Source organism: Helobdella robusta (genome assembly GCF_000326865.2).
Source record: "Helobdella robusta unplaced genomic scaffold HELROscaffold_22, whole genome shotgun sequence".
In the NCBI taxonomy this organism is placed as follows: domain Eukaryota; kingdom Metazoa; phylum Annelida; class Clitellata; order Rhynchobdellida; family Glossiphoniidae; genus Helobdella; species Helobdella robusta.
Genome location: NW_008704170.1, coordinates 844,669 through 859,890, shown reverse-complemented (window position 1 = coordinate 859,890; position 15,222 = coordinate 844,669). Strand labels below are relative to the sequence as shown.

The 15,222-nt window shown below is 34.8% G+C and overlaps 1 protein-coding gene across 1 annotated transcript; it reads right to left on the bottom strand.

Annotated features, from left to right (window-relative positions):
• Positions 1 to 227: 227 nt before the first annotated feature.
• On the bottom strand, positions 228 to 7,937 carry HELRODRAFT_111386 (hypothetical protein; the record flags this gene model as incomplete). Its single annotated transcript, XM_009018608.1, has 11 exons — positions 7,859 to 7,937; positions 7,192 to 7,665; positions 6,943 to 7,047; positions 6,487 to 6,747; positions 5,718 to 6,065; positions 4,997 to 5,172; positions 3,752 to 3,898; positions 3,487 to 3,651; positions 3,166 to 3,350; positions 1,137 to 1,288; positions 228 to 536 (listed from the first exon to the last, which is right to left on the bottom strand). Exons 2-11 carry the CDS (start codon positions 7,660 to 7,662, stop codon positions 228 to 230), a joined length of 2,319 nt encoding a protein of 772 aa, XP_009016856.1. The 5' UTR covers positions 7,663 to 7,665; positions 7,859 to 7,937.
• Between the last annotated feature and the right edge of the window lie 7,285 nt (positions 7,938 to 15,222).

The window sequence follows — 15,222 nt, the reverse complement described above, 5'->3', positions numbered from 1 at the left end:
ACTAATTAATTGATTACCCCTGTGAACCTTTCAAATCAATCGATGTTTACAATAGCAGTGCCATCATTATTAACCTCACTGTAGTAACAACCAGTCACAAGCTGACAATCACACCTACCTACTTACCTACCTACCCTACCTAGCATACTTATTTACTAACGAAAACGGTTCACTTAACACTAACAAAAAAACAAAATCTGTAGTTGGAACGGAACCCTTCCTCCCCCTTAGGCAATGTACAGAGTATTCAGCACCAGCACATGCTGGTTGTTTTTAGCAAGAGTAACAATGTAACCTTCAGAAGTTATCTTAAGACCACAGCATCGACTGACTTTTACGTACGGACACTCGAACTCTCCGATCAGCGATCCGTCTCTCTGAAAGACGGCCACATGGAAGCGATTTCCATGGCTGTCGCCGATGAGTACGTCTCCGGCGTCGCTTATGTCGATGCCGTTCGGGTAGTTGGTTATTGTCTCACAGCCAATCCTATGTAGGAACTGTCCGTCCTCGTTGAAAACCACGACACAGTGTCCCTGTGAATGTTCATTTGTCTGCTTGTTTGTCTGTTCGTTTGTTTGTCTGTCTGTCTGTATGTTTCTTGTAAGGTTAAATAATTTTCACTGCAGGAAAGAAATGATTAAATCACCATCACAATGTCTTAATCACAAATTCTACAGTTTAAATATAGGAAGAGTAAATAAAGCAAGTCAACATATTAGAAAAACTGACATTTCAAAATTTGCCTATTGTTGCTGATAGAATATGAAAGCAAAAATTACACCATCTATGATTCTCACTGTCAGTCAAAAATGAAATCAGGAAGAAGACTTATGTGATCATTTGATTGTATTACTTTGTTTGTCTTTCTCAACTGTATATATATATTGGATATATATATATATATTGAATTTGAATTAATATATATATATATATAACTTGTTATAATATAACCATCCTATTCTTCACTATCACGTTGTGTAATTAATTAAATGTAGCTGCATTGAATGAAGCTCATATTATATGCGTGTGCATAAATCTTATGACATTGGCGGAGATAATGTTAAAGGCGCACAGTGCAAACACACACACACACACATACACACAACACTCTTCAAGAAGTGAACAGAACATACCTTGAAGTCACAGACATAATAATCCTTTCCACTGACAGCTATATCAGATGGTTCACGCATGTAATCGCTGCAGTCAAACCACTTGATCAGTTCACCTGACTCTGAGATGCAGAAAACAGTCGGGGAGACGCTATCAACCGCCACTATGTGCCCTGAAAAAATTAAGCAACTATTTTTAATACACGCACACTGTGGTCTGTTTGTCTGTTGCTGTATTATCTCTTAACAAATACTAAAAGGACTGTAGAATGTTAAAAATTGATGGTGAGGTAAGGAATTAAGGAATGTTATTGCTGTGATTATCTACAAATTAGACAATGTTTGTAAGCTGTATTGCAAGTCTATGCAGTGTTAAAAAAAGACATTAGCAACAAACAGAATAACAAAAAATAATGGTTACACACACACACACACACACACACTCACACACACACACTAAAGTGAGTCGAAATGTAAAAAATATTAAGTTGGAGATCCTGTACATGTCTAAAAAGTTGCTTTTTGATGTACTCATTTGAAAAAACCTCACTTTTTATTTTATGGACAGTGTCTACAGGTCCCAACTCTGACTAGAAAGACTACATAAATACCCAATGTTAGTGTAATGTATTGCAATGTATTACAAATTAAAAAGAATGTAAACTGTAACGAATCAATGTTAAACAGCAACAATACAAAGTTGTTTAACCTAACTGTTAATAAAATTTTTCTTGCTGTCTATTTTTAGTATCTCTAATCTGGATTTCTTACTTTGTAACACCATGCCATGACGGGATTTTCTCCCATAAACTTTACAGCTGACAGCGCTAACGTCTTTAATTGTTCTCTCTACTGCCTGTGAATGACATGGAACATCGGGCAGTAGTATTGGATGTGTGTAAGTAAGTTGATCATTTGAAAGGTGTGAGGAGACGTAACATTACTCTAGTCCCAGTCAATCATGTTAATGAACGATGTCGCAGCCAGATTTAATGTTATATCCTTCTTATCAAAGACGCGAACCGGTATGTTACTATTAGTCTGCTTCTCTCTTGCTCTTATTATTTGTTCTACTGAAAAACGACGAATTTCCACTAACTGTAGCTAAGAGAATGTTTTCAGCATGCGCAAAGTAGCAGTTATTTTCAAGAACAGGACGAACCACAGCCTGATCTAATGCATCAAGTTCCTGAAACAACTGAACTAAGTAAAAAAAGCTGTTAGCACCATTTTGGCAAGAAAAATTTGATTTAATTTTGAACCAAGAGGATCCATAAAAGTTCAAAATGAAATGCGTTACTATTCTGAGAGGTTCAGATGCCACTTCTCTAAACATGTAGAGACGCAAAATCCCGTTGGCTTTCGTCAACCATCGAGCATGACTTATATATCCAGGTAAACTCTTCTCGAGGAAATCAATATCTGTAGAAGCCTGACGTCCACGCTGTACTGCTAGACATGCTTTCAAAAAGTACAGTTGGTCTGTGCTAAGATCCTTCTTGACTCCTTTGTTATACCAGCAGCTTTACTACTTTCAGGAACTACATGATCGATGTATATGTTTCCTGGATACGAGACAATAGTATAGTGTTCTTCACACTATAATATGTTTTAGCCGCTCATAAATAGGCCACATCAAACGTCACATATAAATAACGTTATAAAATTTACTCCATTTCTTTTTTAGCACTTGTAGTTAAGTGCTAAGCCATTTGCCAATGCATTTTAGTCAATGATTTATAGTTGGTACGTATTTAGATTGTACCAAGGAAATGGTTAAAATACACCAAATAAGGTAAGACTTTAATCAAAAGTTGGGACCCCTAAACGTTTCATAAAAAATCTTTAAATATTATTTTCATACTGTACTGATGCCAAGACAACTTTTTGTTCATGTACAGGAAAGATAAAAAAAATTCGACCCACCCTAACACACACACATATTATAAACAGCACATTTTATATATATATATATATATATATATATATATATATATATATATATAAACCAGCTGTAGGTATACAGTTGCAGATACAAACATATACATACCTTGGCTAGTAATGGCCAATCCAGCAACAATATCTATGTATCGAATAGCAATTTTCTTAATAAACTGGCCAGTCCTAGTAAAGAGCTGCATACGTGATCTCTCGCTGCCCCTATCACACACCACATAACGACCGCTCGTTCGAATGACAGCCACCTTCCTTGGATACCACAGCTGGCCTTCTTCCCTTCCTTCAAGTCATGGCATATTAATTATTTTATAATTAATAACTAATTATTTTATAATTAATAATTAATTATGCCATAGTATTTATTACTGACGCTAAATGAATGAGAATTATGGAATGAAAAAGGATAAGGTACAGACCAGGAATGCCAAACTGGTATTTAAATTCTCCTGACTTATCAAAAACTTGAATGCGATGATTGTTCGTGTCGGCCACAACAATGTCCTCATCCATGCCAAGGCAGAAACCATGGGGGGCATTAAACTGACCTTTTCCTGGTCCCAGCTGACCAAACTTTGTTCTGATGATTTAAATTTGTTAATTCCGGTATAGAGTTAATGAGACAACGTAAGATAAGCTAAATAGTCCCCAAAACAAAATTCTCAACGCTGACTGGTTACCTGATCTCCATAGAGTTGGTCTTTCCAGATGACCTTGCTCTGATACTGCTCGGTCCCTGAGCCGGATATGAGGATGGCGGCACTTGAAAGACCCCATTCAAAGGAAGATCTGGAGATAAATGGTTGGAGAATGTGAAGCAATAAAAACTAATTCCATTACTTTAAATCTTTGGGAAAAGTTGAAATACTAATATAAAAGAAAATTTTGAAAAAACAAACAAGGACAATAGGATGAATATACAGCATGCACCTGCAACTTATTTTGTAATCGCTATGACACACGAAAAGAGAGATGATATATACCTACATCCCATTACTTCGTAACACAATAATGCAATAACGTTTGAGTAAGTGTCTGAATTAATTTTTTCACTAATACATCACGGGCAACATGAACACACATATATAAGTAAACATCAATGATCAACCAATAGCAATAATGAAGAAACAAGAGGGCAAACACACACACACACACACACACACACACATAAAATGACGTAAATCTTACTAGGTGGCTGCCCAGGTAAAAGACTGACGCTACCATTGGCACCGTTGACAGGGCTGGTAGACTGCATAGCTCCGAGACTGATAGACTGATGAGGGTTGAGACTACTGAGCAAGGCTGACAGTTCACTAATGGTTGGGGTGGTGCCACCGAGTGGGTTAGGAGTCTGGCTCAGCAGGCTAGCTATGGCTGCAGTTGAGTTAATCGACACAGTTGCTGATAATTGCCAATTTTTTCAATCATTTTAATGCATTGCAGAGAATAAATAAAATCAAAATTAAATAACGCGATGAATAGGATGGTATTTAAGAATTGGAACGTGTATAAATTTTAAACAATGATGAGAACATAGTCACAGTTATCAGAAGAGATCGGCGGTACAACACCTCGCCCACCCAGCGGTAGAGGATTCTGAGGGCCAAGTCCACTTGGTACGTTCCAATTCATCCCTTGAAGCCCTGGCACCACTTGCCCATTCATTGTTAACTGGCCTGTTTTGAACATGCCGCCTTTTATAATCAGTTCAATTATTATTATAAAACACCCCTTAGTGAGGCACGGACTTGCTAATAATTAAATATCATTAATAAATTTAAAAATTTTAACCTTGGGGATTCAATCCGAGATTGCCCATCTTGATTAGCTGCTGCAACTGATGCAAGGTCTGTTGATTACTAGTAGAAGACACATCAACAGATACGCCGCTGTCTGATATGGTGGGACTGTACGAGTTCCTTGACAGACTCCTGTCTGCAAAACTCAATGTCTGACTCAAACTTGAGAGGTTAGAGTTAGGTGGCAAGGAGGTCGCTATGCTAGATGCTAAATCATTGAGGAGAGGCGGAGTCAGGTTGGCTGCCAGACTGCTGAGAAGTTCAGAGGGCAAGTTGAGAGGATTTGAAGAGGGGTCGAGCATCTTGAATCGATCCATTTCAAAAGATGTTGAAGATGATTGCTGTATTGAGTTGTTGTTCGGTATAAGATTGCCAGTGGGTAGGCTGGTGGAGCTACTGTGGTGGCTACCAACCAGTCCATTAGCAGCATGTGCGTGATGGTGATTCAACTGCACATCAAATAATGTTGGCTGTTTTGTTGAAAATAGTTATTTATTTGTAGGTGCATATGTTGCTTAATTTGCTTATGAGTAAGTTGTATTGTATGTATAAGCTACAACGTATGCACAATTTAACTATGTGTGCAATTATACATTGATCTTGTCAATGAGTTTAGTGTAGCTCACATTCAAATTTGAATATAAAATGTAATATTAAAATGAATGGGAAAATAAAATCTGGCATTTTTATTTAACAACTTTTCTTTAATTGCAGAGATGAATATTTGTCAATAACAATAACATGAAAAAATCTTGATAGCAACCTAGCAATGATAGTTCACGAGATAAAACAATAATGCTAATGAACAAACAGAAAAAATAAATAAAATAACCTTGCTATTGAGCACACCACAGGCATTAACAGCAGTCTGGTATGCATTATTACCACTGTCTGGCCTCTTGAAGGCACAAAAAAATTGCCTCGTGGCCTCTGCAAACTTATTAGGATCAGACTCCACTTCAATCTTCACACTCATATCACTACGGGGTACCTCATCATTTAGTAATGCCATCTGCGCACGAACTATTTTACTGACGGCCATCATCTCGACTGCATCTGCGTGCTCCACTAATCTTTCCATGAACTTGCAAGCATCCTCCATCTTGTCAACAGTTTTTCCCAGATTGTGGAACATCTCCATGACGGTCAGTTCCTTTTCAGAGTGGATGTCCTCTAGCTCCTTTATCAGGTCATCCTAGATAACATGGTGGTCGTGATGGGTGATTTTGTAATGGTGTCATCCAGATTTCATGATCACATAAGTAACATCATATACAGTGATATCTCAATTAAAGCAAAAAGCTCTCATATTTTGCAAGAAAAGCAAGCACAACATTAAAAGAGGATGATAATATATGGGCAAATTAACTTTTGTAACAGGAAGCATCAATAATATCACCTTAACAATCCTACAATTACTTTTGCTGCAACATGATTACTAAACAAACTATAGTCAATTACTCCATCAAATACACAAAAGTGAAAGCATATTAGGAGAATCAACAACATGAGTAGCAACAGCGACTAATAAGACAGATAATTATGAAACTGCAATATTTTAAATGATAATAAGTGCTGGCTATAAACAAAAAACAATTTTGTAGAAACAACCTAACCTTTCTCTTTTCAAGTGTTGCTTTGAAACTCTGAAAAGTTTCCTTAATCAAATCATGGGCATTGTCCCTCTGCTGTTGCAAATCAGACAAGAGGGATTCTAACTTTCCAGAAGTGTCTTCAAAAGCTGACATCTTTGATTTTGTTTCAGTCACAATGGCCTTCAACTCTGCTCTTTGGTCCCGATCAATGTCAACAATTCTTTCACAATGATGGTCTGGCTGCTTGTGAAGATACAGCATGCATTCTGCACAGGTCAGGACCTAGAAATATTAAATTTTTTAATTAACACCAGCATCATACCTGATCTGAAAAACGTTGTGTGCACAACTTTATCTCTTATGTCTTGCCATCTAGAGACAAAGTCTGTCTTAAATTAGTATAATTTTTATCAGATTCACAAATCAGAAAACTTAGACTAGTTAAATCTATTAAAAAAAACCATATTGCACACAAACCTGACAAGTTCTGCAATAGAACTTGAAGTGTTCAGTGGGATGCACAATGCAATACATAGGCTTGTGGATGCCCTTGCCATTTTTCAATTCATCAAATGTCTCTACCTGTTTTGTTTCCAAATTTTTAATTGAAAATGATGGCAATAAACAACAACAAAATATCAATGATAAATATATAAATAAACACATCTGCAACAATATAAAACAAAAAATTAATTAAAATGTAAACCAAAAAGATGCAAATCTCACCTTATGGCTATCGAAAACACGCATATAATTATGAGCTGTAACACAATTGGAGCAAAGAAAATTTGAACAGTCGCTGCACCGAGCTACAGCATTTTCTTGGGCTTTGCAGCTTGTGCAAATAACTTGCATGGAACAAATTGCTTCCATCTCCATCATGTTCACAATTACTGCATCAATTGGCAATTCACCAACACCACCTGCCATTGTCAATCTTGTGATCTGCTTACAAGTATGGCACACCAATTGGGTACGACCACTTTCTTCCAGAGATTTTTCTAGACAAGCTTCACAGAAAGCATGCAAACAATGAAGAACTTTTGGAACTTTAAACTTCCCATTGCAAATGCCACAAATAAATTTGTCCTCTGATGAACTGCTAGAATCTTCGCCCTCTAATGCTAATCCATTTGATAGCGTATCAGGAGTAGGGTCTCTGGACGCTTTTTTATGAATTTCACCGTTACTTTCCATAACCTTAATGAAAATAAATCACATTGCAATTTTAATCAGGCCATCCATTAAAAATCTCATCTTATGATCGACAGAATTTAAAATTAATTACGCCTCATCTAATTAACACCCGTCATTCTGCTAAAAGCGATTGCAAGAAATTGAAAATTAAGCGTTTTTGAAAATAAAATAAATGAAATAAAAAATGAATACTAACAATTCGGTTTTCAAAAAATGCTAAGCAAGGATTTTATAATAAAAACTCTTTAGAAAAAAACCGTTGTAAAAATCACCATGTTAAATACGGAGAATAACGTTGACGCTAGAAAAGGGATGTCATTAACTAGCGCGGAATAATTGGCAAAAAATTAATTTTTTTGTAAGACGTCAAATCACAATGCAATGGAATGAGCAAAATAGACGCGAGTGAAACATACGTAAATATGAAAAACAAAATGAATCAGACGATAAAATGAATCAAATTACCAAACAGTTAACACTAACGAATCGGAGCACGTGCCTATTGTAAAAAAAACGGATGCTAATCAAACACAGATTGGAGATTGGAGATGGAAAAAGAAATGTGCGAATAAAATACGCTTCACTCGTATTCAGAAATAAATCCTCACCTTAGCAAATATTTTAAATTTTGTGACATATAGAAACAAGTTTAATACTTTGGATTAGACTCACATCAAGTTTAAATGCATACAAACACTCAATGTTTCCTTATTCTGATCCTGTATCCTCCAGTTGAAGTTACCGTTTTCCGGCTAATACGTACTTCCACGATTTTTTACCTACACTGACTTCTTATTAAACATAAGATAATTTTTTTACATTAGTTATTCTCCAATTTATTCTAAATATTAGTGAAACAAATCTGATCAAGCAGCACGTAATCGTCTTCTTGTATTCGTTCATTTTAACTTTTCAACCAATATTGTTTTGTTTCGGGTCATACAAAACGGCTTCCTGAAACTTTTGAAACGAACTTTTACTAATCTGGCAAATATACAAATATGGCATCGTCCACTTTGAATAGGATTTTTTTCTTTATGTAATATCAACCAAATTCTGTCAAAATCTTAATTTTATCTTTCATTCTACATATTGGCATAGCAAAATCAGCAGCGAAGCATGTGACATTTCCAAAGTTAAACGCGACATCACATAGGGAATTTTTTACATGAATTCGTTCCATTCTTTTGGCATCAGTGAAATCTCTTTGAAATACAATATCAAATTCTAATTTGAAAAAAAAACATAAAAGAAATTTTGAAGACCTTTTTCCAAGCAAATTTTTACCGTAAATTTATGAAAAGTTAGAACATTAAAGAAATTCAACTAGCGTTTTTTAACCATTTGCGGAGACCATACAATCTATTTTTGAGTTTTATTTTAAAAATTAGCTGCAAAGCTGCAAAATCCACACAAAATAAAATTAAAAGTAAAGAAAAACGTGTACATAACGTGAAAAAAGTGTATCGTAATAATACCTATAACGTATAATATACATGAAAAATATTACAGAACCCTTTGAAACAAAATCCCGCCGACAAAAACCTGCACGTTTCGTCATAAGAAAAACATATAAATCTGAAATATATATATATATATATATATATATATATATATATATTTATAATCAATTCAGTTAATTAACGATTCATGCGTAATTAATTTACATATAATTTCCAATTAATTAACTGAAACTTGATCTGGAATTTAGAGTCAAATCGATGGATTAATTGATTTTATTAGTGAATTAACTATATTAACAATTAATGATCTAATTCCGGAAGGAGAAAATTATCTAAATAATAAATTAAGCGACAAAAAACTACTTGAAAATTTGAAATAAATTTTCTTTAAAGAATTTTAACTTTATAAAACAAACAAATAAATCGATAAAATTAATTAAAATAATAATTATATTAATTATTAATAATAATTCTCAATATACATACAAATACAATCAAAAAATGACTAAAAAAATGATTGAATCAAAATTGTCCATTTTATCCTTTACTTTTCACACACACACAAACACACACACACACGCACGCACACACACACAGATATATATATATATACATATATATATACATATATATATATATATATATATATATATATATATACACACACACACATTCATACATATCTATATAGCGCCAAAAATATACAAAAATAAATTAATTTTTCATAATGTTATACTACTAACAGTATAAGATAGATACTTTATCCTATATATATATATATATATATATATATATATATATCATGCTTTATATAGGTGTATATATATGCAACACCGCTCTATATAACAATAGCCAACAAATGCGTGCAAAGTCTATTTAATCTTGTTGGAACGGAAGATTTGCAACAATAAATAATAACCGTACTATTAGTAGTAATTTAGGAATTGCTATAAAATAATATTAATAATACTAACAATTACTTTCGTATTGCGCTTTAGTAATTAATTATCTAAGAGAGAGAACTAGCAGGAAATAAAACGGGGATTTATAAGCGGAGAGAATAATTAAATTTAATTAAATTAAAATTAAAATTAAACAGACATCTTAATGGGCTATTCAATTATAAACTTAATTAAAAAATTAATTAAGAGAGTAATTAACTGAAATAATAAGTTTTAGCGTATTTATATATATATATAAATATATAAATCGAAGTTTGATAGTAAACTTTTATATTCATTTCAAAAACCGGAGGAAAAAATTTTTTTTCGTCATTTTGAAAAAATTCATTGCAACGAATCACATAACAAATTCACACTTAACAAATAGGTATAGAAAAAATTAATAATAATAAATACATAATAATAATAAAATTCTGTCCAAGGCTGTAAGAAACGATCATGATGATGCCGTAGCATTTTAATAATTTATTGATTCATTCATTTGTCTACTGAAAAATAATTTAAAAAAAGGAATAATAATAAAATTAGGAATAAGTTAAGTGAAACATTAAACAAATGATCTCAATTAAACGCAATTAACGAGGATAAATAATAAAAAGAGACAGTTTAATGATAATTTAACAACCAGAAAAGTACAAATATTTACTTTGTGTGGATGTGCGTGTGCATGTGTGTATCAGTGCGTGCGTGTGTTTCACCGAAGCAAGGTCTTTTTATATTTATAATTTTAGGCGAAAATCATGATATTCAATAATACAATTCCAACGATAACAATGACAACAAAATGAATGCTACAAATGAACTCTAAACCAAATGTGTAATCGAATGTGGGGGAGTGAACTAACTACAAACTATACAAAACAACCAATGCCTAGCTACGTATTATTGGTTGTTGATCTGTCAATCAATCAATAAATCAATCAACCAACCAACAACCAGGCAACCAATTAACCAAACAACCAAACAACTAACAGACCAATTAACGAATCAAGTGCAGTAAAATATATATATATATATATACATACTTACAAATAATTTTCTTTAGATATATACAAATTTAAGTGTATGTGTATATATATATATATATATATATATATATATATATATATATATATGTATGTATATACATATCTATGTGTGCCAATTAGCTAACATTAATCAAGTCATAATAATAATAATAAAATTTACCACAATAAATAAATAACAAAAAAATAATAATAATGATAGTAGTAGTAGTGATAAGCACAATTTAAAATCTAACAATTTTCATAATAGAAAAAACATAAGTCACAATCAAGTTTTATTTGTATATACGGTATGCATCCATGCTACATGATGATGATGATAATAACAAATCTATTAACAATATAATTTTATATCTTACATGGATATATACCATGAACTTTATATATATATATATATATATATATATATATATATATATATATATATATACACGCGTGTGCAGCGAATGCATGCCTGTACATAAATGTGTGCATGTGCATATACACATGCTATACACACATAAGCAAACACGCACACACACACCAGACACAGACACACACACACACAAATGTTTATATATATGCATGTATATATGCAATGTACGTTATTTACTTGAATTTTTCATTGAGGCACATCAATCACTAATTCCGGAAAATCGTCATCGGAATTGTCAAACATTGGTGATTTGTCGGGCGACGATGGTGGAGGCGGTAGGGGGGGTTTCCTCGTGGGGATGGTGCCGGCGGTGGTCTGTGGTGGTGGCAAAACGGTGCTTCCATGTGCGGTTGACACAGACGATGATGCGAATGGTTGTATAGGTGGTAATGGTATATGTGATAATGAGGGCGATAGTGTACTGCTACTGGCTCCTGGTAGCAGTGGAATTGGAGTCGGTAATGTGGTGTCGGCCGTCATCCTTGATGACGAAGATGAAGAGGGTGAGGACTGGAGAGCCGATGACGACCTGCCTGCTGTAGATAATGAAGATGCCGTTGGAGATAAGATGGGGTTGTACTTTGGAGAGCCCAACGGGGATGGAAGTGTAATCTTTAGAGGGGGTTTTGATTTGATGACGTCATTATTGTTGTCATTAAGATCGTCTTCGTCATCATCTTTACTTTGCTTCTTCTTTTTCTTCTTTGGTCTCTTTGTTTTCTCAGCAATGACCCCATCATCACTGTCACTTAACTTCCTCTTACGACTTGATTTTGCCTTCTTTTTCTTCTTGCTAGCGTCATCGTCGCCATTATCGTCCTCAGTTTTATGTTCTTCACTTCTCTTCTTCCTCTTCTTTTTCTTTATGTTTATCACCAACTTATCATCATCACCTTTGTCATCAAGTTTTCTTTTCTTCGCTCCTTTCTTCCCGCTCTCCTTCTTTACGGCACCATCCTTTTTACTGCTTCCATCTGAAAATATACTATCATCATCTTTATCATCATCATCATCATTGTCATCATCGGTTTTATTTCTGGCACAGGCTCGAGTTGAATTTTTGGCGATTTTTTTGTTTGATTTTGACTTACTGGATTTTTCGGGCAATTCTTTCTTAGCTTTCTTCTTATTCTCATGTTTTTCACTTTCTTTATCATCGTCATTGACATTGATGGTAAGCTTTTTATCATCGCCATCACTTTCAGAATCATTAACTAGTGGAGCTGCTAGTTTGCTAAATTTCTTATCACCAGCATCAATGTCATCATCGTCGTCGTCATCATCATCATCAGCGGTGACGTCATCGTCCACGTGACTTTTGAAAAATTTTTGATTGGCTGCGGTTGCTGCCTGCTTAGACCTGGATGGGAGAATTCTCTTCTCAAATGATTCGCTCCTGAAAATTTGTTCATTCACATAAAATTCGCATTAATAAAATCATGAATCGACAACAAAATGTTGTAGCAATATAATATTCATTCATCTACCTAAACACAATTTACAGTTTTTTTTAAAACTGCCTTCAGTAAATGAAAAACGTTATGAATGCTGCCACAACAATAACACAACAGCAGCAACAACAACCACAACAACAACCACAAAAATAACAATAATGAGACAGAAAAATCTACTAACTTCTTAACAGGAGCCTTCATTAGTTTCCTAACCTTTGACCCAGCGACAGAGGACGACGCCGAGGAGGATGCAGACGACGAACGCTTCCTCTGCCTTTTCTCCGCTCTCCTGCTAACAACTCTACCCTTACATTTCTCTCTATCTTTATCATCAATAACTTTCTCATCGCCATCATCATTCTCATCATCGTTGCTACCACGCTCAACATTATTCTTTCTCATTAAATGTTTTTTGTTACTTGCTGATTTTTTGTCGCCAACTGTAGCAGCAGCAGCAGCGGTAGTAGTAGTAGCAGTCGAACTTTCGACATTTCTACTCAAGGACATTTCTTTCAAGATGGCCTCCACCTGTTCCTCTGAGATTGGGGGAGCCTCAGGGTGCCCCAAACAGATGGGCGACCCACACTCAGTGTAGGAAAGTAAGTGCGGGAAGTGTTCTAGGCAGAAAGAGTTCGGGCACTTGAAGCACTGGTGGGTGGCAGCCCTGCCACATATCGTGCAGTGATGCCATGGACATAACCACGGTCCTAAAATGGAGACGAGGGTGATTATTGAAAATAATGATGATGCTGACTGTGATGATGATGATGTTACAAACATTATAAATAATGGTGACCTTGTTGAGAAAATATGACTATATGTATATGTATACATAACATCATTGATTGTGACATCAGATACAACTATTTATAAATGAATTGAAACCATCCCCTAACGACTGACTCAAGACAGCAAAATTAAAAAAGATTGAGACGACAGAGCAGAATAAAATGAGAATTAAACCTCTTGGCAATCTGGTCATCCGGAGACATTTATAATGGTAGACCTTGGAGCATCTGACTTTGTCACAAAACAGCAGCCTTCCTCTTTTGCTCTTCAGGCCTCTGTTGCTGTCATAGTTGTTATTGTTATTGTTATTGCGGTTATCACTACTGCTGCCAAGGACATTTTTAATGTTGTTGCTGTGATCTGCATCATTATCGTTAGCATGATCATTAAGGCTGTTGTTGCTGATGTTAGCTGTGCCATCATTGTTTACATTGCTGTAGTTGTAACTGTCACCACTTGTAGCATTAATAATATTGTTAGATAATTCAATTGAAGCATCACTAATATCTTTGCTATTGCCTCCATCATATGTTGTTGCAGTCGTTTTTGTTGCTGCTCCTGCTGCTGTTCTTGTTGCTGCTGTTGAAGATGCTGTGACTACTTCAACACTTTTTAAAACACTTTTTAAAAACAAAGAAGATGTTGTTGTAGATGGAATAGTCTCTAATTCTGTTGTTGCCAACAATGAAGATGATGAAGAAGATGATGTCGATGATGGTGCGGAAGAAGTTGGCATTTCCAACTCACTATTAACCACTGCCGGCGACGTTGGTGATATGAGTGTACTTGTTAACATCAGCTGCAAAGTCGTAGTCGCAGCTGTAGCTGTAGTAGCACTAGCAATAGCAGCAGTAGTAGTACTTGTGGCTGTTTGTGGTACTATTTTTAATAATTCAGACGTTGAATTTTCTGTAGATTCAGGCAATACAGCTGATTCTGTTTTTGAAACCGTCCTAGGTATTACACTGATTGCTGATGCGGTAGTAACACATTCTAAAATTCTGAAGCTACAAAAAGATGTTGTTGCAGTTGTCTCAGTTTTTGTTGTCGGTGGGAATATTGGATGATTTATGTTTGTTGTGGAAAATGTTGTAGTATCTGCCGATAATGTTGTTGTTGCGAAAGATGTTTTAGTATCTGCCGATAATGTTGTTGTTGTGGAAGATGTTGTAGTATCTGCAGATAAGGTTGTTGTTGTCGTCGTTGTTGGTGTTGATACTGTATCTGTAGTTGCAGCAGTTGTTGCTGCTGAAACAGTCGATACTGCCGAGATTGAAGATTTGGAATCAGTTTTACAATCTAAACTATCACGCCCGTCAACTTTCAAACAGTCGGCGTCATCACATCTATAGTCATAATCGTCACCTCCATCATCACTATCACCATCCTGATTACAACTACTATCATCATCAACGATTTCTCCCTCTTCTAATTCATCATCATCATCGACAT